This window comes from Saccharomycodes ludwigii, chromosome I (genome assembly GCF_020623625.1).
Source record: "Saccharomycodes ludwigii strain NBRC 1722 chromosome I, whole genome shotgun sequence".
In the NCBI taxonomy this organism is placed as follows: domain Eukaryota; kingdom Fungi; phylum Ascomycota; class Saccharomycetes; order Saccharomycodales; family Saccharomycodaceae; genus Saccharomycodes; species Saccharomycodes ludwigii.
This window is the reverse complement of record NC_060200.1, coordinates 785449-807408: the sequence shown is the minus strand read 5'-3', so window position 1 is coordinate 807408 and position 21960 is coordinate 785449. Positions and strand designations below refer to the sequence as shown.

Here is a 21960-nt window from a genome sequence, read left to right as displayed (position 1 = left end):
TGTTCTCTTATTAATACGGTTATTATTACCTTTTTCTAGTGATTTTGCATTATAGTTATCCATACAACTGTAATCAAAAATAAATCCCCATTGGTGTCTTTAATTTTACAATTAAATAGACCATCTTTATTTTTATCCCAAGAAGTACCAATTTTATTTGAGATGGTAAAGTTTTCAGTATTGTTATTAACCTTTTCTTGTTTAATTGAAGTACATGTGACTATATACTTGTGTAGTGAGGATGCATTATTCAATTCATTTATTAGAGTTGAAATAGAACCTTGAACATCTTGAGTATTTTTGAAATTTTCTGTTATTAGAGATCTCAATTTATCGATGGAGATTGGTATTTCTTCGGTATGAATTTGTTCATTTATAATTTTGGCAGACATTTTTTCGCTCCCCCCCCCCTTACAGTGTTCTGTTAATAGTAATGCGAATATTATAGAATTAACAGGTGATATTTAAACGGTGTTTATACATTAATTTTAATGCCAATTAAATATTTTGGAATTGAAGCTTGGTAATAAAGAGCGAAGAAAGAATTATAGAAAGAATTTAAAATATATGGCTAAATGTGTTTATTACGCTTTTCAAAAAAGGATGATTGAAATTATAAATGCGGGTAACATAACATAATATAATCATGATTTTTTTCTGTTAAGTAGTGCACAAAGTTTACGTTAGTATTTTTTATTATAGTATAAAATAATAAATTGATGAGTTGAAAGGTGGGTATAATTTCAAGTACTTAAATATTATATATTACATACCACGTGCGACTTAGCTATTATTGTTGTATAATTAATCATTTCGCTCTGTTTCCTTTTTTTTTTTTTTTTTTTTTTTTTAATGTTCATCTGCACAGAAAAAATCGTACCATGTATAAATAAAAACAGATACGTTGCTCATTTGTAATATATTGTTGTTATATAACCTACTAATAATTAATATTTATTGGAAAGAAAGAACTAATAGTGTCTAATACATATAAATATAACAACAAAATCATTTTCTAAAAAAAAAAAAAAAAGAAAAGAAAAGAAAAAACAAAAAAAAACAAAAAAAAACAAACTTTAAAAAGTACTCAATACTTCTTTCTTTTTCTTTCCCGTCCACAGTTGCTCGAAAAGTGTTACTAAGAATAAAATATTAAAGTGTTATATTTCAAGTTTATCTCTATCTTTTGAAAATTAATCCAAGTATAAGGTTACTAGAAACAAAATCAATAAGGGAAAATAAAAACATATATATATATAATGTCCAGTGCACCATTGTTACAAAAAGCCCCAGGCAAGAAAATAGCCTTACCAACAAGAGTTGAGCCAAAAGTCTTTTTTGCCAATGAACGTACATTTTTGTCATGGTTAAATTTTACAGTTATGTTGGGTGGTTTAGGTGTTGGGTTATTGAATTTTGGTGATAAAGTTGGCAGAATAAGCGCAGCCTTATTTACATTGGTAGCTATGGGTACTATGATATACGCGTTAGTTACATACCACTGGAGGGCTGCTGCCATTAGGCGTAGAGGATCTGGTCCATATGATGATAGACTGGGACCAACTATTCTATGTTTCTTTTTATTAATTGCCGTTATTATTAACTTTTTCTTGAGGATGAAATATAGCGATTGATTATGGAAGTGTTGCGAAGAGATAATAGTAGATGCTCTTCAAAATTTATGTATTATCAACACTAGAAATATATATATATATATATATATTTGTGTTTTCACTTTAGCTTTAGTTGATCGTCAATAATATATATGGGTATATGTAAACTCTATTTTTCTGCTAAAAGTATTGTCAGTTTTAAAAAAATAATCTTGTTGGAATTGGAATTGTATTGGTTTTATGCATGTTAAACCGAGGATTTTAATAAGTTGGGATCAGCGGAAGCAGCATAAAAAATTCAGGTCTCTAAAATTTAAATTTCTAATAAACAATCATAGTAAGAATTTTTACAATTCTATAATAGAAAACTCTAACGGGGAAATGGAAGTAAGCCATCAATACTTAATTTCATTACCAAGTTATTAATAACCATTTATTGTAATAAGTTGACGGTATACAAAAAACAAATAGAACATAATTTCTTTGCTACGGAATAAAACAGTATTTATTTTCATTTTTCTTTTTTTTTTTTTTTTTTTTTCTTCTTTTAATAATCAAACAAGGAATAATCTTCTTAGTCTACATTAATACATAAAAAGGAAAAATATATGAATTTATATATCCTATATGGGATTGGCTAATCGGATATTACTTTAGCCGTGCAGATAATTTTTATTTCCATGAATTAAGTTTGTCCATGACTTCCGAAAACTAGTACTTAAAAAAAAAAAAAAAAAAAAAAAAAAAAAAATATATATATTATTAAGATTAAGATTGAATTTAAACTTTTAGATTAAGCTAATATGAAAGTAGGACGGCATGGGAAATCTTAAAATTAATAATATTTTTATTATTTAATATTGCTTTAATAACATAACCTAAACTTAAAATCTTCGGCTCTTTTGGGGTTTCCTTCTCAATGTAAAGATCTAACCCATTTAGAAAACAGGCAGTGATATTTAATGACCCTCTCGTACCTTTTGACGTATATTTGATTTACACGGTAGCCAAGGTTTTTTACCCCTCTCGCTTAATATTTATAATTAGTTATATTTTAAGCGTCACCCTCAACAGAAAAAAAAAGAAAAGAAAAGTTAATGACAAAGGTGCACATTTTTCACGTTCTTTTTTGCCTCCCTTCTCCCCCCTCAAAAAAAAAAATTAAAAAAATTGAAAAAAATCCCCTTTATATGACTTTGGTTAAAATGACAATAATGACGTTGACACCGGGCATACACATTATAAAACCTGAAAAAGGACTTAAAATAATATTAACCGACACTCTTACTAATAAAATTTATTACGTAAACCACAAAAATAATAAAAAAGAGGGTGAGAATTTTGTTCTGTAATAAACTGGCTTAGTGTACCCTCTATTAAATACACAAGCCAAGTGTTAGACTGTAATTTCAGAAGACCATTAGACAAAAGCAACTGGTAAAATCTTAAAATAAAATCGTATATAAAGGAAAGGCTAATTTTTTTTAAAAAAAATATATTTCCATACTCTTTTTTTTTTTCTTTCAACCTTATTAAAGTAAGAAAACAAATAAACAAACAAATAACAACTAGATTAATTACTATAAACAAATGCTCTCTACATTTTCCAAAATAAGATATAGTTCTACTATCCAAACTGCACGTATTTTACGTTTATACTCCACATTACCATTAAGAGTACCAATCACTCTACCAAATGGCATAACTTATGAACAACCAACTGGCCTATTTATCAATGGTGAGTTTGTTTCATCCAGACAACATAAGACTTTTGAAGTCATTAATCCAAGTACTGAGGAAGAAATTACACATGTTTACGAAGCTCGTGAAGATGATGTAGATCTTGCTGTCGAAGCTGCAAAACAAGCCTTTGATAATGGCTGGTCTACTGCTGATCCAGAATTTAGAGCACAATGCTTATACAAATTGGCTGATTTGATTGAAAAAGATTCTGAGGTAATAGCTGGCATTGATTCTTTAGATAACGGGAAATCTTTATTCTGCAGTAGGGGTGATGTTTCCTTGGTTATAAACTACTTAAGATCCTGTGCCGGCTGGTGTGACAAAATTTATGGTAAAATCATTGATACTGGGTCTTCTTATTTCGCATACACAAAAAGAGAACCATTGGGTGTTTGTGGCCAAATTATTCCTTGGAACTTCCCAATTCTAATGTGGTCTTGGAAAATTGGTCCTGCATTGGCCACGGGTAACACTGTTGTTTTAAAGCCAGCTGAAGCCACTCCATTGTCCGCTTTGTATGTTTCTCAGTTAGTTAAAGAGGCTGGTATTCCAAAAGGTGTCGTTAACATTGTTCCTGGTTTTGGTAAGATTGTTGGGGAAAAGATTGCTACCCACCAAGATGTTAAGAAAATTGCATTTACTGGTTCTACTGCTACTGGTCGTCATATTATGAAAACTGCCGCTGACACCATTAAGAAAGTTACATTAGAATTGGGTGGTAAATCACCAAATATCGTTTTCGCTGATGCCAACTTAGATAAAGCCGTGAAAAACATTGCCTTTGGTATCTTTTTTAATTCCGGTGAAGTTTGCTGCGCTGGTTCAAGAGTTTACGTTCAAGACACTGTTTATGATGAAGTTTTACAAAAATTTAAGGAGTACACGGAAAGTTTGACAGTTGGTAACCCGTTTGAAGAAGGAATTTTCCAAGGTGCGCAAACTTCTCAAATGCAAATGGACAAGATCAACGAATATGTGAAGATTGGTACTGAAGAAGGTGCCCGTATTGTTACTGGTGGTGAAAGAGTCGGCCACAAGGGATATTTTTTCAGACCAACTGTTTTTGCTGATGTCCATGAAGATATGAGGGTGGTCAAAGATGAAATTTTTGGTCCAATTGTTACCGTTTCTAAATTTTCCACTGTTGATGAAGTTGTCTCTATGGCTAATAACAGTGTTTACGGATTAGCTGCTGGTATTCATACTGAAGATGTCAACAAGGCTATTGATGTTTCTAACAGAATCAAATCCGGTATTATCTGGATTAATGGCTACAATATGTTTCACCAAAGTGTTCCATTTGGTGGGTTTGGTCAAAGTGGTATCGGTTCTGAAATGGGTTCTGAAGCTTTATTAAATTATACTCAAGTCAAAGCTGTTAGAATGGCTCTTGAAAAGAAAAATTGAGTTTTTATTCCCTTTTTTTTTTTTAGGAGTATATAAATAGATATATGTATATTTTATATGTATATTCTATTGGCTGATTGTTTTGCCCTTTTTCACGTTTGTATACCTGTATCTATCTATATATAGATATAGACATTATTAGGTTAAAATCAAAAAAAAAAAAAAAAAAAAAAAACAAAGTATGCACTTTATGTAGATTATTATAATTATGTTATTTATATATTTGTTTATCTTTTCCTTTTTTCTTAAAAAATAAAAAAAAAATAAAAAAAAAAAAGAGACCATTATACTATGACCTAAGGGAAATATCTAAAAAAAAACAAGTAATAAAAGACTTCATCTTATATGCTATAACTGGCTAAATATTAAAAAAAAAAAAAACAATATAAAGCTGAAATAACGGGATGACATTCGGGTAAAGGAAATTGTTTCAATATTCAATTGCCATTTTTAAATTGGTTTAAAAATTTAATCTCATTTTTATAAGCCCTGTAATAGGGTATTTCGTATGAGATATATTTGTGAAATATACCTATAACATCCGTGCACTATTAAAAATAAAAAAGCGCAATATTTTTTTAGGCTTTTTAGTGAGAACATTTTGAAATATATTTGTAGCCAATTTACCATAAGAAAAAAGATAACTCTGTGAAGACTTATTTGACATTAAGTCAAATTATACATATGTTATAACATAGTGACGATGAATGTATTTTATGGTTTAAATTTGAAGATATGAAGTTAAGTATTTGGATAGCTTTGCAAAACTTTCTTTGTGTTTTATTCTGAAGGATAATTTTTTTTTTTTTTTTTTTTTCTTTTAATCTACGCATTTTATTTTTAAAAAAAAAAAAAAAGATATTTTTGATTGATTAAAAGCTATTGTGGTGACCAGTAAACTATTTTTTTTTCCAGCGTTAAAAGAAATCTTTTTCCTTCTAAATACGGAGTGTCTGTTTAAATCATTCTAGTATTTCGCTTTTATTTCTTATTATTTTTCTTATTAATTTTTTTTTTAATTTTAATTTTATTTTTTTTTTCTTATATTTTTCCCTTTAACTTTTTTCAAGCTTCATGAAATTCATTGCAGATACGCCTCTTAAATATTTCTATCTTGTGATATTGTTACTCTGGGCCCATTATTAATTGAATAAACTTAGTACTTGTTTTGGAGAGGAAAAACCTTTTTTTTTTTTTTCTTTTCTTTTTCTTCATTATTTTCCTTTTCCTTCTTTCTTTTTTCAGCTTCTTCTACCTCCACTACTTTTACTTTTTACATATACCTTCTAAAATTCTTGTAATATACACTTAAGAAAAATAAGACTGATTACACAAGAAACTACACAGGATTTAATATGGTATGTCTAGGAAATAACAGTTGATTTTAGTCCTAATTTTTTTTTTTAGAAAGTGTTGTGGGAACAGATCAGGAGGGAGCAAAAAAGATTAAAAGCAAAAACAAAGGAGAGGAGAAAACTTTTCATTTATGGATTTGCACGAAAAACCAATCATATGAAGAAAGCTGGGGGAAATAATACTGGACTTCCAGAAAATTGGCTTTATATTGGGCTAATATCGTGGGAAACAAGAAGAATAGTGGGCGAATTTTTTCAAGTATCGAATAATGGATCATATAACATTTTGAAATCAAAAACTTAACAAATACTTAATTTTTGTGGATAAGATTATGCTGGTAGTGAATGATAATATATATGATAGTGGGACGTTATCATTACAAATGCCTTTCATAATATCGTAGTTAATATCAAATAATAAAAATATTGCATTTTGATTTTTAGCTAACATTGTGTCATAAAGTTTTAAGAGATTGAGATGTTTTTATACATCTATAGGAGTGAAAATATTCTAAGCAAGACATATATTAGATATAGATTAACTTAAATTAGTTTTTTGAGAACAAATTGTCGGCACTGTTAAATTATTTGTGTTTCAAGCAAAGAAGCCATATTTTGTGATTATTAAAAAATTAAAAAAATTTTTTTTTGCACCTGTAGATTTTCCCCTTGGAAAAGCAACATTTTTATTAAATTAAAAGAGTTGGTTCCAAGAAAAAAAACACATTTCACTATATTAGATCAAATTATACTAACAAATGTATATATGTTGATAACAATTTATATGAGATTATAAATTTTTATCGATATTTTTTTAAAAAAAATAATTAAATATAGTCTGACGCTATCACTATCCGTACTAGAAAGGTTATCTCCAACCCATTGTTGGCTAGAAAGCAATTTGTTGTTGAAGTTTTGCACCCAAACAAGGCTAATGTTTCTAAAGATGAATTGCGTGAAAAATTAGCTGAAGTTTACAAGGCTGAAAAAGACGCTGTTTCTGTTTTTGGTTTCAGAACTCAATATGGTGGTGGTAAATCTACTGGTTTTGGTTTAGTTTACAACTCTCCAGCTGATGCCAAGAAATTTGAACCAGCTTACAGATTAGTTAGATACGGTTTAGCTGAAAAGACTGAAAAACCTTCCAGACAACAAAGAAAACAAAGAAAGAACAGAGATAAGAAGGTCTTTGGTACTGGTAAGAGTTTGGCTAAGAAGGTTGCTCGTCGTAACGCTGATTAGAGAATTCTTTTAACATCATTTAATTATAATACAAAAAAAAAGAAGGGATATTTCTCTTTTTTTTTTTGTTTTTTATGTTTTTAGATTTTTTTTCCGTCTGTGTTAGTAGTATATATATATATATATATATCAGTATATAAGTAATAATAATACTATAACAAAAATCGTATATTTAAATATATATATATGTATATATATATATTGGTTAGCTTTCAATTGTTTCTTTTTGTTTCCCTCTTGTCATCCTTATTAACAACGTTTGACGTTTTAATATGTTCTATATTTTTTTTATTTTCTGGCTATAAAGCTTGTAAAAAAAAAAAATTGCTAGAAAACCAAGTCAAATTGAAAGTTACCCTCAAACAAAAAATTTTTTTAAAAAAAAAAAAACGTGAATTTTAAATATATTTTTTTTTTTTTTTTTTTAAATACTTTTTGATCCTTTCCTCTCATTGAAAATATAATCGATAAGGTTGATATTACTTTTATAAATTAAAAAAAGGAAATAAACCATAAGGACATTATGATATTTGGTTTAGGTAAATTGTTTTATGTGATATTATTGTTAATAAATTCAATAGCGGTTTTAAGTGAGGAAAGATTTTTAAGAAGGAGTATGTATTATTAGTTGTTTTCTTTGATTTTTATTTTGGCTTTTCAAATGGAAAACTTACTAACAAATATTTCAAACCAACTCAAGTACGGTTTTCAATTTTCCTTAATTGTACTATCGTCTGGTTAGAATACCTTCGGGGGTTCCCTTTTTTTAATTTTTTTTTTTTTTTTTGATTAGTTGGTTTAAGTTCAAATGCAAATACTTCATATAATAATAATAATAACGCATTTTATGGAAGTCCACCTGCCCAAGAAATAACGGCTAGATCCAAATTAGTCTCGTTAATTAGTGCAATTCAAACACTATTAAGAAGTATGTACAATATTAATAACACTTTTCCAATCCATTGTTTTTTTTTTAAATTTTTTTTTTTGAGATGGAAAAAAATTTTTTGTTCTAATCTACTAACAGTTATTGATTATTTAACATTGCATAATGGGAAAAAAACAACATTGATTTGATTCTTTATTAAATTACTGATGTTTTGGTATATATATATATATATATATGCATGCATGCATTCAAATTTGGTTTTTAGTTCCACTAATCATCATAAATACACTAGTTATAATTTACCAAATATTATTGGGTTGAAGATAGTGCATTTTTTTATATAGATAATTGAATATTTTATTTTATTTTGTATTTAATATAATATTGATCCTTTAGCGTCACATTTGGCAATCTACTGTAATTTAATCATTTTTAGGGTAGAAAAAAAAAATATTAGGCAATCTACAATTATTTGATTATAGGCAGTGTTTCATGGTTCGTTGGCTTGCGTATGTTTTATGCAATTGTAGTACTATACATTCTCTATTTTTACAAGATTTTGGCAACTTGGCCGAGTGGTTAAGGCGAAAGATTAGAATTTCTAAGTATCTTTTGGGCTCTGCCCGCGCAGGTTCGAGTCCTGCAGTTGTCGTAGTAACAATTTTTTTTCCATTTTTATGGAGTGTAATCCTCTCATTACACAGGAAGTACATCATGACTATATTTTTATTGAATGTTCTCTTTTTTTTTACATTTCTTATAGATGTTTCATTAATATAAAACATTGTAGTTTGATAAAATAATTTATACGCTAAATAAATTGATATATTAATTACTTTAAATATTTAGTTTCTAATTATAGTATTGACTTGTGTTTTTTTCATTAAATTTATCCAAAAAAAAATCATTTATTATCGGTAATTTACCGTCCAAATAATTCAAATCATTCCATAACGTATTGTTGGTAGGTTTTTGTAAATTCAAACTGAAAAATAATATTAAACAATCATAAATCAACAAAAACTGGTTAACATTTTGCACTATAGATACTCTCTGTTTTCTAAAAATATCAACCGCTTCATATATCGGATCAGGTGCGCTTGTCGTGCAAGCATTACCATTGTCAATATTACTTTCGTCCTGAATATTATTATTATTATTATTATTATTGGTACTATTATTATTATTATCAGTAGCACTGGTGGCAGCAGCGGAAACTCCAATCTTATCCAACATCGTCAAATTTGACAGGATGGAATCAACAACACAAACAGTACCAGTTCTACCACAGCCGGCTGAACAATGAACCAAAATCACGAAATCGTTCCCTCCTTCTTTTTTCTCTTGGTATTTTTTTTTTAGTCTATTTAAAACTATATTTTTTAAATTAATTATTCTTAAAATCGAACAGCAACAGGTAGGAACGCTCATATCGGGCCAATTAGTCATTTGAATTTGTAGTGTTTCAAAATAAGTCAATTTGCCCAACTTGTTATGGTATTCCAGTTGTATTCTTCTAAGTATAATATCGCTTTTCGTGTTAGTAGAACTATCACAATTGTGACACTCTAATTGATGATAATTTTCCAAAGCTTCTTCGGATAGGATTTTAACTTTTAAGCCGTCGTATTCATTATCCTTCCAGAAATTCGTACATTTCTCAACACCATTTTCAAATTGTTCAGTTAATGATATAATTACAGGTACATTGTTATTCAATACACAAAGATAAAAATCTCTAATAGTGTCAAGCAATGGGGCCTGTGTAGCAATATACTTGGTACTACCATTTGTTTTGAAGGAGTCAGTACTAGTACCGGCAATGGACATGTCTGGTGCACTATAAGAGAGATAATTCGCATTGATATAACAATTTTCATCACTGTTGGTACCATTGCCGCGACCATCAAGTTCTGAAGGAAAACACATATTCCTATCGACAACACTAGTGCTAATCTGCTGATTATTCAATATTACTCTTGTATGTTCATATGGCAAAATACCCTTATACCTGTTTTTAGTACCCATTTCAAATCCACACGAAGATATAACAATAGAATCACTATTAGTATTACCATGCGGCGAATTTAAAAATTCATTCAATCTATTTTTTTCTTTGATGTCTAACGTTTGAAATTTTTCAATAAATTGAAATTTAGTGGTATTTTCTAATAAATGTCTAAACCAAATTGGCACTTTTTTGTTAAATTCTGCTTCTGGGTATTGTGCCTTAACCAAATTATATTTTTTTTGGAATATTAGTAGGTCTGCTATTCCATGTTTTTCTCCAGTAGCATTACTAGGAGGCGTGGTACTCAATGTGTGATCTGGTCGCAGCATACGGCTGGAACCTCCTAAGGTTTTGTTGTTCACTGCAGTAGAGTTGACATTCTGTGTTGCGTTTAGATTCGAGCTAATGTTACAATTGTATAGAGAACTAAAAATGGGAATATTATTATGGGAAATAGTATCATTAAGACTGTTGATACTGCTGTTTATATTTAATCTCGAAAACTCAGTGGCATTAACTGCATCGATGTAGGTGTTTATATCACAAATCTCCTCGTTATGCGGACTCCTAAAAAGAGAATTATTCAGATACGATGTATTACTTTTGTTCTTTGTGTGTGAGGTATTTGAATTGGGGGTGTGAGTGTAGTTCTTGTGCATAGAGCAATCCCCATTATTGTTTTTACCATTTGCAGTAATAATATTATTATTATTATTAAATATAGAATTGCATAATGGCGTAGAAGGCGAACTATAATTAGTGGCAGAGGTACCATTGTTGTAGTTTAATGGAGGTAACTGGAATTTCAATAATGCGCTAACTGGAGAAGGACTGGGTGTTAAAACACTTTCATTGCTATTAATAGTGCTTAAAGTACTCATGTTTCCATCTCGAAAAACACTTGGGGATGGACTAATATAGCTACTAGAATTATTAGACAAAAATGGATTAGTGGAAGTTGAACTTAACGCAGAAAAACAGCTATTGCTACTGCCAGAGCTATCACTACTATTATTATTTAAATTCATGTCATTTTTATTTGATGATTCGAAAAAATCCATAGGAAAGGTGCTACCAAGAGGTGTGGTACTCGTACTACCATTATTAGTGTTGTTGTTGTTATTGTTCTGGAATACGATTGATTTAATAGAATCTGGGTATCTTTTTGCAAACTCGTCAAAACCGCAGTTTAACACAAAAATGGAAATATCGTGGTCTGTAATAATATTAGAAGAGGAGACACTACTGTCATCTTTTTCTTCGTTGGCCCAATCTATAAATTTTAAAGAAAGATAGTGACAAACCGGACTTATGCCCGATTTTTCCGATTGGTTAACACAATTATCATAAATAATAATATTTGTGGCAGTGGGAGCATTGAGACCCAATGATAATGCATTGCTTAGTCGAGTATAATCACTTAAAGGTAAACTTTCTAACAATTTTTTTAAATTAAAATTTTTTCTTTTCAACAAAGTAGAAGGTAACGAAATATGTATTGAATTTTGTATTTTGGATCTGGAATATTCAGTAAATGGTCTAGCATCAATAATAATTGTATTGCCTTTGATAGTGCTATCCTTGCTTTTTAAAATAATGTCATGTAAAGTTTTTGATTGCATTATGTGACAATCCTTGTGTTTCGGTATTTTACGAGCATTTATGGATTTGTGGTAAAATGGTGGTTGGTATATTGGTAAACTACTTGTAAAACTCTTTTTATTCAGCAGTATAGCACTACTAGTATTACTTTTCGTAAGAATTTTAGCAGTTGCAGGATAATCAACAGAATTATTTTTCGTATGGCGCTGACAGTCTCCAACAGATAAGCAAGTCATTGAATTATTTCTAAACTTTCTTTCCCCTCCATCTGTAATATAACTATCTGGAAATTCAAAATAATTTTTCTGTAAATTCAAGTCGTCTTTATTTTGTCCTGTAGTAGGTCTAGATTCGAGTGTAATATTATCACAACTAGTGTCTTTATTAGATATATTTTTTGTAGTTGACTCTATAGTAGTAGTATTAGCAATATTAACTATTTTTTCAGTAGACTTTAGCGATTGTTGTTTTTCTTGTTGAGACCCTCTTGGTGTTGTTGTCATGTTGATATTAATGGACCAATTACCAATATGTTAAAAGTGAATTGGAGGGAGTGGAAAGGGGGACAAAAAGGAAGCACGAACTAGTTGAAGAAATAAATACAATAGAGAGAAAATGAAATGAAAAAACTTTTTATTTTTTTATTATTTTCCTTTGTATATTTGAGCTTAATAGTAATAATGATAATAGCAGTGATGTTATAAGGAGTTTTATTATGATTATTATTGATTAATTTTTTTTTTTTTTTTTTTTTTTTTTTTTTTTTTTTTTTTCTTTTCTTTCTTTCTTTAAAAATACTTTTATAAGTAATATATATTTGCTTTAACTCGACAGTTTTATATACAACATATGTAAAACTCTATATATTTTTATATTATTGTTTTCACTAAATTAAAAATAATAAGAAAAAGAGCAACCACACCCAAATTATTTTTTTTTCCATTCAGCGGGCAAGAAACGGCACAACTAAAAACGACAATATATTAAATATGAGAAAAAGAAAAATTAAATTGAAATGACGTAATATAACTCATAGTTACTATATAAATTTATAAACGGAAAAAAAAATAAAAAAATAAAAAATAAATCAACTTTCGGATTATTTTAAATCCTTACATTGGACAAGACCGGAGTCGAACCGATGACCTCTACCTTGCAAGGGTAGCGCGCTACCAACTGCGCCACTTGCCCGCTGATATATTATCTTGTTTTAGATGGTAATCTACCTTCCAAATGAAGCTTTAGTTATGATTTGTACAATTTCATGGTTATAAACTTTATTATAAACTTTATTATTAAATTTTTGGAAGTGGAAAGAGAAAAAAATTTTTTTTTTCCTTTTCCTTTTCTTTTTCTTCTGCCTCAAAGTTATTTTGTTTGAAATTGTAATCCATAAACCTTTCATTTCAATTACTTATTTTTACAATATTTAAAAAAAAAGAAAATACACCAAGGTTCAAATCAACAAAATCATCAAAATATGTCTTTACGTTTAACTGCTGCTCGTGCTTCCAAATTGTCCACTGTCTTAAGAACTATTAATTTAAACAGTTCTCGTATCGCCGTTGCAACTAAACATGCTATTCCATGTATTACTACTGCTTCCATCAGTGCCAGACCTTTTTCCTCTTTAAATCATGCTGTTTTGAATGCACAAACCGAAAAAGTATCCCAAGTTTTAAGTAGTGAAATTGACTTGGAATTAAGTGAAAATGTTGATTCAAACCTTCCAGAAGAATTGTCCACATTTTTAACCAAGTCAGGTTTCTCTATTGTTCCAACACCAGGCAAATCTTTAAGCGAAATTGTTAAAGAATCAGCTGATGAGACAGTACATGCCTTCTTTGATGTTGCTCAAATTGCCAACTTGCCATACGAAAATGCTGGTTTAGATCCACATTCCGGTGAAAATCAACAACAGGAAACAAGTGATCTAGACAATGCCGAAAACGATTCATTTAATGAAAATTTTGCCAATGTCAACGTGGTTGTCGTTAAAAAGAGTGACGATACTGCTGTTTCTTTTGAGTTATTGATGAATTTACATGAAGGTTCGTTTTACGTCGATAGTGTCACTCCATACAAGAGTGCTAAGGCTGCTTTAGATGAAAGTGCCCAAGCAGAAGTTTCTAGAGAACTAGTTTATCATGGCCCTCCATTTAGCAATTTAGATGAAGAATTGCAAGAATCTTTGGAAGTTTATTTGGAATCCAGAGGTGTCGATGAAAATTTAACTACTTTTATTAGTGCCTACTCCGAATATAACGAAGAAAAAGAATATGTTAACTGGTTAAAGACTTTAAAAAAGTTTTTCAACTAAGATGACACCAATTTTAAGGAATTTGTTATTTGTCATCTGAAAAAAGAAAGAAACATAAAAAATAAAAAATAAAAAAAAAAAAGACCTTGTTTATAGCTTATTCATATATTTGCACAAACACAAATATCTATTTTTTATCAATACATGTTTATAGGTTTGTTGGTTTATTTACAGTATTTAACGCTTTTTTTTTATTATTCCATACTAATTTAATGGCGGTTTATTAATTACATTATTTATTATTATTGCTGACTGTAATATTACTTTTTGTCTCATAATTTGTTATCAATTTAGCCAACTTCTTTAAATAGTCTAAAATTAAAGATTCCCTTTCTTCTTCACTGGTCTTTTCAGCACCATTCAAATTCGTTGATACTTGCTCTTTGTCTTGTTTTGCTTTTCCTTCCGCTTCTACTTTAGGCATAATATGATCATCAAGCTTAGTTTTAGCACCTATTCTTTCTTCTATTAAGGAAATATGCTCAATTAATTTTTTTTTAAACCTTAGCAGTAATCTTCTATATCTAATCACATCACTTTCAATCTTTCCATTATTATTTTCAAAATCAGCAAAAGTATAGTATTTCGTAATATAATCACTAATAAACCTAACACATTTTAATTCAATCATTTTCAACGATGCTAAATTGTAGTCAGTCTTACTACCATATTTATTTTGGGAAATAAAATTTTTCATACAAAATTCACCAGCGTTTAAACTTTTCAAATACTCAGCAAATATCAGGTCATACTCTATTTTGCTTTCATTCAAAATATTTTTAACGTTACCCTCTTGAAAGACGGAAAAATAAAAGGACCATGGCTTCCATGACATTACCGTGTCAGCTTTTGGAACACATTCAAATTTTTTAGCAAATTTTTGAAAATTTTTCAACAAATGTACGAAATTTGTCCTGTTTTTAAATGTTTCACCCTTTTGGGCCTGTTTAATAAAACTTTTATAAACCAACACGAGCATATGTTTTGAAGTTTTGTATGGAGAATTTTCATCAATACGGGTAAAAACATCAACCAAAATGTTGCTGCACACAGATGGATAGCCCTTTATGATATACTCCATATAGCGTTCTATGATATCAGGTGTTAATATTTCGAATATACCAGTTCTTTTACCAGTAGCTGCCTTACTTTGTTCCTTACTAAGTAGCAGCTCGAATGACTTTCTCATGTTTTTGTATTGTCCAATCTCATTTAAAATGTCAATTAATAACCCAAAAACATGTGAATTTAGTTCAAATTTTTCGTTGATACCCCAATGATCTCTTAGATTAGGTAATATCTTGGGTTGTAATTCATTGTCGTTCTCTATATCGTCAAATTTAAAGTAATTATATAATCCACTCAAGGTTTCGTTCAAATATAAGTTTTCACATTGTTCTGAGTTATTGGTGGATAATGAAGAAGAACCCTTGCTTTTACTTTTTATTTTGGCCGCAAAACAATAACATAGCTGATAGGCCATTTGAGAATCAAAATACTTGGGTGGAATATGTTTAATTGTTTCACTAACTAACAAAGTAAATTGTCTATCATCAATATCTTTTGAAATTTTACCCAATGCCTTCAATAAAATATTGTAAGTTATTTTATCCTTTTTGATCCCTTTGGGTCTCATATCATATAAATGAAAAACATGCTCCGGTTTACAACAATTGCATAGGGCATCCATTGCTGAATTCAAATGAATGGTATTTAATTCCTGTTTATGAACTAAGCCAATAATAATACTCATCAATTTTTTGGTTAAATGGGCAGAAATCGGCTGAGCCAAGCCGGCAATTCCAGAAAATAAAATAGTGTATGATTGGGCGTTAGGAAGTATGCCCCATTTTTTCCTCCAATTAAATAGGTCAATGGCAGCTTTTGCGTCCTGCATACTAGTTAAATAATATTCAATTAATTTGTTCATACCAGCAACACCACGAGTGGGTCCTGCTAATCTTATTAAAAATAACGCCTTTTCAACTTGATGCCTTTTCAAAAATTTTTCAACATCTTTAGTCACTAGCTTTGCATCTCTCAACTGTTCACCAGTTACACCCAAAATAGTATATAATAACCTTCTGTCTCTTTTAATTAAATCACCGTTGATGTCATGTTTAGCTTTGTCATCACTCAATAATAGCAACTGTAAATCCGAATCCGAAGTTGGGCCTAATCTTATCCCTTCCAATTGTTCTTTGGTAATACCATACTTGGATGTTAATTTTGAATAAGCTTGTTGCTTGGAATAGGAAGTCTTGTGTAATTTATGTAACTTATTTTTTTTCACAGTTTTTAGTTTTTTCAGTTCGCTGGGGCTCTTATTAACTAAGCTCTGATTTTTTTGTAAATATGTCAATTTATATTTTAAACCTGTTGGTAAGTAAACTACAGTAGTTGTTTGGAAACTTCTTGTAAATGCTGGTGGATGGTATAAAAGATGTGTATTATTGCTTCCCCTATAGTACAATGGTGCAAAAAAGTAATTTGATTTTTTAGAAAATAACAGCATCTATTATTTGTTCATATTCTTGAATGCACTCCTTAAGTTTTTAAAGAATGGTTAAAAATATAATCTTTTCAACTTTTTTTTTTTTTTCTTTTTATTTCTTTTTTTTTTTTCTATCATCTTGGAAACAATATTTATTTGGATTGAAAATTCTTAGAAATTATTGCGGATTTATTTGTCGAAGAAAAATTTTAAATCGAAGAGAAGAGAAAAGAAAAAAAAAAAAAAAAAAAAAAAAAAAACTATTACTTACATGATCAGTACATACATATACATATATATATATTTACATTTGTTCTAATATAGCCATTCGATCGTGACACTTTCTTCAAAATAGAGGTGAAACCACATCTTGTGGAATTTTCGTGTTAACACCATTTCTAGCAATATTTTCTATATCTTTTACTTCCTTAGCAGCCTCTACAGTTAAAATAGTATAACTGTCCTTTTCCACTGCAACATCATCTTCAATTCTGATACCGATATTTTGAAACCATTTCGGATATCTATCATCCTGTGGAACATAAATACCAGGTTCAATAGTAATTACTTGACCAGGCTCAATAGGCTTATATATAGAGCATTCAGGAACATCATGTACATCTAAGCCCAAATTATGTCCAATTAAATGATTATATAGCGATGTAACTTGACTTCTTGAATTATCAATACCAACATTCTTTAACTCTTCAACCATATAATTAACACTTTGATCATGTATGTCCTGAATAGAATACCCCAAATTAGCCTTACAAAGAGTAATACATTTTCTTTGAACATTTAACACAGCTTCATACAAGTCCCTTTGAGGACCACTAAATTCACCATTTACGGGCCAGCTTCTTGATATATCAGAACAATATCCTCCAAGTGCACCTGAGGCATCAACCAAAACCATTTCATCGTCAAACATAACGTCATTGTTCTTAGTGTAATGAATACACAGAGCATTAGAACCAGATGCCACTACAGGAACATACGCGGACTTATCGCAGCCTCCACTGATAAATTTATACTCCAAAAATGAATGTAATGTTCGTTCGTTACGGAATTTTTCAGCATAAGCTTGATTATAGCTCCTGCCGCTAATTTGACCCGCCGTTCTCATAACTGTAAGTTCAGCCGGTGATTTAATTCTTCTTTGCTCAGCTATTAGAGGCTTGGCCTTTCTGATTTTTTTAGATGAAAAATCTCGTTTTAATAAGTCATTAATAGTAATTGCAAATTTTGATTCTTGTGACTGCCCAAAAAATGTACCAAAAAATTGAGTTGAATTGTTCTTCTCATGAGGTATATCAAAATAAAGATGTTCATTTCTTTTTAAAATTTTAGATGTATAACTAACTAAGTTATTAATATCATCGGATTCATCAGCATTAAAAAATTCCTTAATACCTTCCACGCCGGTCCTAAAACCTTCCCACTTTTCCGCAAACGCATCTTTTGGAGGCACTAACATGTGGAATAAAACATCATCTAAATTATCGTTTGGCTTCTCTAAAATCATAACCGAATCAGGTTCATTCCAGCCTGTCAAATAATATAAATCTGTATTTTGTTGAAAGGGGTAAAACACTGGCCCTGTAGCATATTTAACTTGAGAACTTGGCAAAATTAAACAACTTTTTTTTGGTAACTTTGATGCTAACTTAACTCTTCTTTCAAAATATTCTAATGCAGTTATCCCTGGTGTTAACTCGCCAGGCTTAATCCAATAAGGTCTGTTTTCATGCAACGCCTGCCCCAAGTTTACATTAGGTGTCACTTTATTAGTATATTGTTGTTGACCCTTTTGGATCGCTTTAGTTTGAAACCAAGCTTTGTGTACATTAAACCAAATTTTACGTTTTAGCATCTGCATTTAATCTTATTCGTACTTATCATACAGAAGTTATGTTATATACGAAGTAGGAGCTAAACATTTCAAGTTATTATTTACTCTTATAAAAATGACTATATGAATAAAAAGTTGAAACAAATAAAAAAAATTTTTCTTTTTTTTTTTTTTAATTCTTTTGGTCCTATTCACATTTCTGTTCTAGCTAGGGAAAAAAAAAAATGAGAAAAAAAATGGGGAAAAAAAAAAAAAAAAAGGGAAAAAAAAGGAGTTAAAAAAAAAAAAAAAAAAAAAAAAAAAAAAAAAAAGGTACTTCTTTTAATTTGTTAGAAACAACTGTGTTTACTCCTTTAACATTAAGATCCTTTTTTATTATCTCTCTCTCTCTCTCCTAATTATTATCAGCAACGTTAATGTCCTACTTCCCATGATTTTACGATAAGCTTTCCAATGTTTTTTCAGAAGAACTTATTTTATGTCTTTTTATTACAGGGTTTTCATTCAGCGCAGAACCTTCACTCATCAGAGTCCTGAAATCATCGTCACCATTTAAAGTATCACTAACAATCGGATCAAGTTCTGTGCTCCTTTTGTGCTCAGCATAATCTCTTTTTTTTGATGAGTTTTTGGCAGTAAAGTCTTCATCATGAAACTTACCATCAATTGCCAATCTACTTAATTTTTCTTCAGCTTTTGAAACTGGAGAATTTAGCACAATTATTCTTTCCTTAACGTATTGAAGCATCTGTTCCAACTCTTTTATATTCGATATATGGATATTATTGTAGATCTCGCGGTTTTTAACAGTATTAACACTATTAAAACTCCAAACATATTCTTTACCAACAATTAACTCACCATAATTCGGAACATAAATATTTGGGATATCAATCAAGACATAATCGGAACTTCTTAGTTTTTTCCCTGCGCCGTTAACTCTTCTTTTGACGTCAATATGGAATATTCCATCTAAAAACATGATTTTAATAGCTTGAAGAAAAAACTCAATATTATTTTGTTCATTTCTTGAGTCACCTACGATTTCCACACACAATGCTCCAACGGATTTAGGCATGGCCATTTTATTTTTCAAAATATATCTATACGTTTTTCTAAGTAAAAACAACAATTTTGTGTCGTCACCATTTATAGCAATGTTTCTATCATTATTTTTACTGATACAACTCACACAGGCAGGTATATTTTTTCCAGAATAATTTCCATAGCATGTAGCATGAACAGTTTTTTTACATGATTTGCAGGTAATAGTTCTGTGCTCCTGTGTTTGGAAAGTACATTCGCATTCTATCTCTGTTGTATTGTATGCGGCTTGCGTTTGAGAATAGAAATTATTGGTTAATGAAACGTTAGGTCTTAAATACTCATGTAGCTTAGTTGTAGTTTGACTCTCCAAAGTTTTAGAATGGAAATTGGCAATATTATTAGTACTACTGCCGTTGTTATTATACTCAATACTTTTGTTTTCTATGTCATTGCTAATACTACCAGCATTATCGTCATTATCATTATTATTACTATTATTATTATTACTATTATTATTATCATTATTATCAAAATCGTTTAAAAGATCGAAGGGATCGATTTTTTTAACCAAGAGATCGTTTTCATTAATTGTTGATAAAACCTGTAAGGCCACTTTATGTTGCGAGGTATCTATTTTTCCAATGTTTAATTTATTTTTTGTGCTGATTCCAATCTTTGGTACAACTGAATCAAAGGAAGCATCTTTGAAAAAATCTGGCTGAAAATCCACTGGACAATTATCGTTGAATAATAAACGCATTGAAAGATATTTTTTATCTGGTAATGGATCCAATGATTGGGTCAAAATAATAAATCTTCTCATTAATTGTTGAATTGCTTTTCTCACATCCAATAAGCCTAATTTAACTTGATCAACATTGTTGATTTTTAGTGATATAGCATTTTCCTTATCACTGTATCCAAAGGAGAACAAATAATTTTCAATTAGATCTTCTGGGTTTTCCTTATCAAGAAAAATCCCTAAGCTTATTCCCTTTAAATACTTTAATTTCAAGCATTTGAAGACGCTTTTTTCAATCCAATCTAAAAATATGTCACTTTCTTTCGACTTGCCCCTTAATAACGTTTTAACTTTAATTGAAGACATTTGTTTTTTAGTACCATCTTTGTAAACAGCGGATATTTTTTCAGGTATAAATTTTTGATCTACAAAATTATCATCTGGAAATAATCCTCTTAAATATGCTAAACACCCAAATGACATTGTTAGTAATGTTTGTAGCAATTTTTGAGATTGTTCAACGGTAATTGAAGTTTTGGTTTGCGGTTTTGTTTGTTGTAATGTAGACATTCTCTTTTTCTTTCTCTTTATATATATATATATATATATATATATAGCTGTATAGATGGGTGGATGTTTTTGTGTTAGTAATTATATATTATTTCCATCCATATAGTATTAATAGGATGAATATTTAAGAATAAAAATAAAGCATATTCAAGAGAAAAGAAGAGATAGAGGAAAGATTTTATTAAATAGAACATACTACTGTATTTATATCGTAAAGATATGTTGCAGAATTTTTTTTTTTTTTTTTTTTTTTTGACAGACATCTTAGCCGCCGATGTCTAAATGGAGAAAATACATCTAGACGGGATGTGGAAATACGTCAGAAATATTATAACGTTGGACAAATGGTAGTTATGCCTTTGAGAAAATATTTTTCAGGACCATAATTTTTTTTTTTTTTTTTCCACTCCATTCCCCTTTAGTTACATACCGGATGGTTCCGGTTATAGCATTAATGTCCGAAACCTTAAGAAACTCTTGTCTTTTTCGTCGTTAAGGATAGGATGACTATTTTTGACATTTTTTTTTTTTAAAACCGTTGCCTCTTTATTATAAAAGAGATGGCTGATTGTGTTAAATAGATTAAGAATATGAAAGAGGAATCTTGTAAAGAAAATACTGTGTAATTTACTGAATTTTCTCCTTTTGACTGGGTCAACAAGTTGTTCAGTCAAGATAAGTTGATTTAATAAAATATTGAAAAAAAAAAACCCCCATTGTATTAATGAGGTGATAATAATTAGGACGACTGTAGCATCAGAACTGATTCTTATTTAGTTAGACTAATGTATTTATATATTATTTTACACACCAATTAAGACAAAAAAAAAAAAAAAAAAAAATGAAATTATAGCCTATTTTGACTTAAAGCGTTTTTCAAAGAGTTCCCAATAAAACTTTTTTTTTGAAAAAAAATGCTAGAAAAAAAAATAAACCGTCCAAAATTTGTGAAACTTTTTTTTAGATGCTGAACTTTTTTTTTTTTCGTGTTGATAATATCTAGAATTTTCAATTATTATTATTATAGCTTTTTTATTGTTTTTTTCGTGGAATAAAAAAATATTAATAAAAAA

The 21960-nt window shown here is 29.4% G+C and overlaps 10 protein-coding genes and 2 non-coding genes across 12 annotated transcripts; 6 read left to right on the top strand and 6 right to left on the bottom strand.

The window, feature by feature from the left end:
* Positions 1-35: 35 nt before the first annotated feature.
* On the bottom strand, positions 36-392 carry TDA2 (Tda2p; the record flags this gene model as incomplete). The annotated part of the gene is made up of 1 exon (XM_046078623.1): positions 36-392. One exon carries the CDS (start codon positions 390-392, stop codon positions 36-38), a length of 357 nt encoding a protein of 118 aa, XP_045936669.1.
* Positions 393-1259: 867 nt separating this feature from the next.
* On the top strand, positions 1260-1634 carry VTC1 (Vtc1p; the record flags this gene model as incomplete). The annotated part of the gene is made up of 1 exon (XM_046078624.1): positions 1260-1634. One exon carries the CDS (start codon positions 1260-1262, stop codon positions 1632-1634), a length of 375 nt encoding a protein of 124 aa, XP_045936668.1.
* Positions 1635-3203: 1569 nt separating this feature from the next.
* On the top strand, positions 3204-4763 carry ALD5 (aldehyde dehydrogenase (NAD(P)(+)) ALD5; the record flags this gene model as incomplete). The annotated part of the gene is made up of 1 exon (XM_046078625.1): positions 3204-4763. The coding sequence occupies one exon, from the start codon at positions 3204-3206 to the stop codon at positions 4761-4763; it is 1560 nt and encodes a 519-aa protein (XP_045936667.1).
* Positions 4764-6954: 2191 nt separating this feature from the next.
* SCDLUD_000326 (40S ribosomal protein eS24) lies at positions 6955-7360 on the top strand (the record flags this gene model as incomplete). The annotated part of the gene is made up of 1 exon (XM_046078626.1): positions 6955-7360. A coding segment is annotated over one exon (405 nt), but the record flags the coding sequence as incomplete, so codon positions are not given.
* A 523-nt stretch (positions 7361-7883) lies between these two features.
* Positions 7884-8437, top strand: YOS1 (Yos1p; the record flags this gene model as incomplete). The annotated part of the gene is made up of 3 exons (XM_046077015.1): positions 7884-7974; positions 8154-8288; positions 8388-8437. The coding sequence occupies 3 exons, from the start codon at positions 7884-7886 to the stop codon at positions 8435-8437; spliced, it is 276 nt and encodes a 91-aa protein (XP_045936665.1).
* Positions 8438-8810: 373 nt separating this feature from the next.
* Positions 8811-8901, top strand: SCDLUD_000324. Its single transcript is given in 2 exon segments — positions 8811-8848; positions 8856-8901. It is a non-coding gene; the product is annotated as a tRNA-Ser (tRNA).
* Positions 8902-9101: 200 nt separating this feature from the next.
* PTP3 (tyrosine protein phosphatase PTP3) lies at positions 9102-12365 on the bottom strand (the record flags this gene model as incomplete). Its single annotated transcript, XM_046078627.1, has 1 exon — positions 9102-12365. The coding sequence occupies one exon, from the start codon at positions 12363-12365 to the stop codon at positions 9102-9104; it is 3264 nt and encodes a 1087-aa protein (XP_045936664.1).
* Positions 12366-12980: 615 nt separating this feature from the next.
* On the bottom strand, positions 12981-13053 carry SCDLUD_000322. The gene has a single exon. It is a non-coding gene; the product is annotated as a tRNA-Ala (tRNA).
* A 289-nt stretch (positions 13054-13342) lies between these two features.
* On the top strand, positions 13343-14182 carry MAM33 (Mam33p; the record flags this gene model as incomplete). The annotated part of the gene is made up of 1 exon (XM_046078628.1): positions 13343-14182. The coding sequence occupies one exon, from the start codon at positions 13343-13345 to the stop codon at positions 14180-14182; it is 840 nt and encodes a 279-aa protein (XP_045936663.1).
* Positions 14183-14414: 232 nt separating this feature from the next.
* MRX1 (Mrx1p) lies at positions 14415-16697 on the bottom strand (the record flags this gene model as incomplete). Its single annotated transcript, XM_046078629.1, has 1 exon — positions 14415-16697. The coding sequence occupies one exon, from the start codon at positions 16695-16697 to the stop codon at positions 14415-14417; it is 2283 nt and encodes a 760-aa protein (XP_045936662.1).
* A 325-nt stretch (positions 16698-17022) lies between these two features.
* On the bottom strand, positions 17023-18555 carry ICP55 (aminopeptidase; the record flags this gene model as incomplete). Its single annotated transcript, XM_046078630.1, has 1 exon — positions 17023-18555. One exon carries the CDS (start codon positions 18553-18555, stop codon positions 17023-17025), a length of 1533 nt encoding a protein of 510 aa, XP_045936661.1.
* Positions 18556-18964: 409 nt separating this feature from the next.
* Positions 18965-20887, bottom strand: HOP1 (Hop1p; the record flags this gene model as incomplete). Its single annotated transcript, XM_046078631.1, has 1 exon — positions 18965-20887. The coding sequence occupies one exon, from the start codon at positions 20885-20887 to the stop codon at positions 18965-18967; it is 1923 nt and encodes a 640-aa protein (XP_045936660.1).
* Between the last annotated feature and the right edge of the window lie 1073 nt (positions 20888-21960).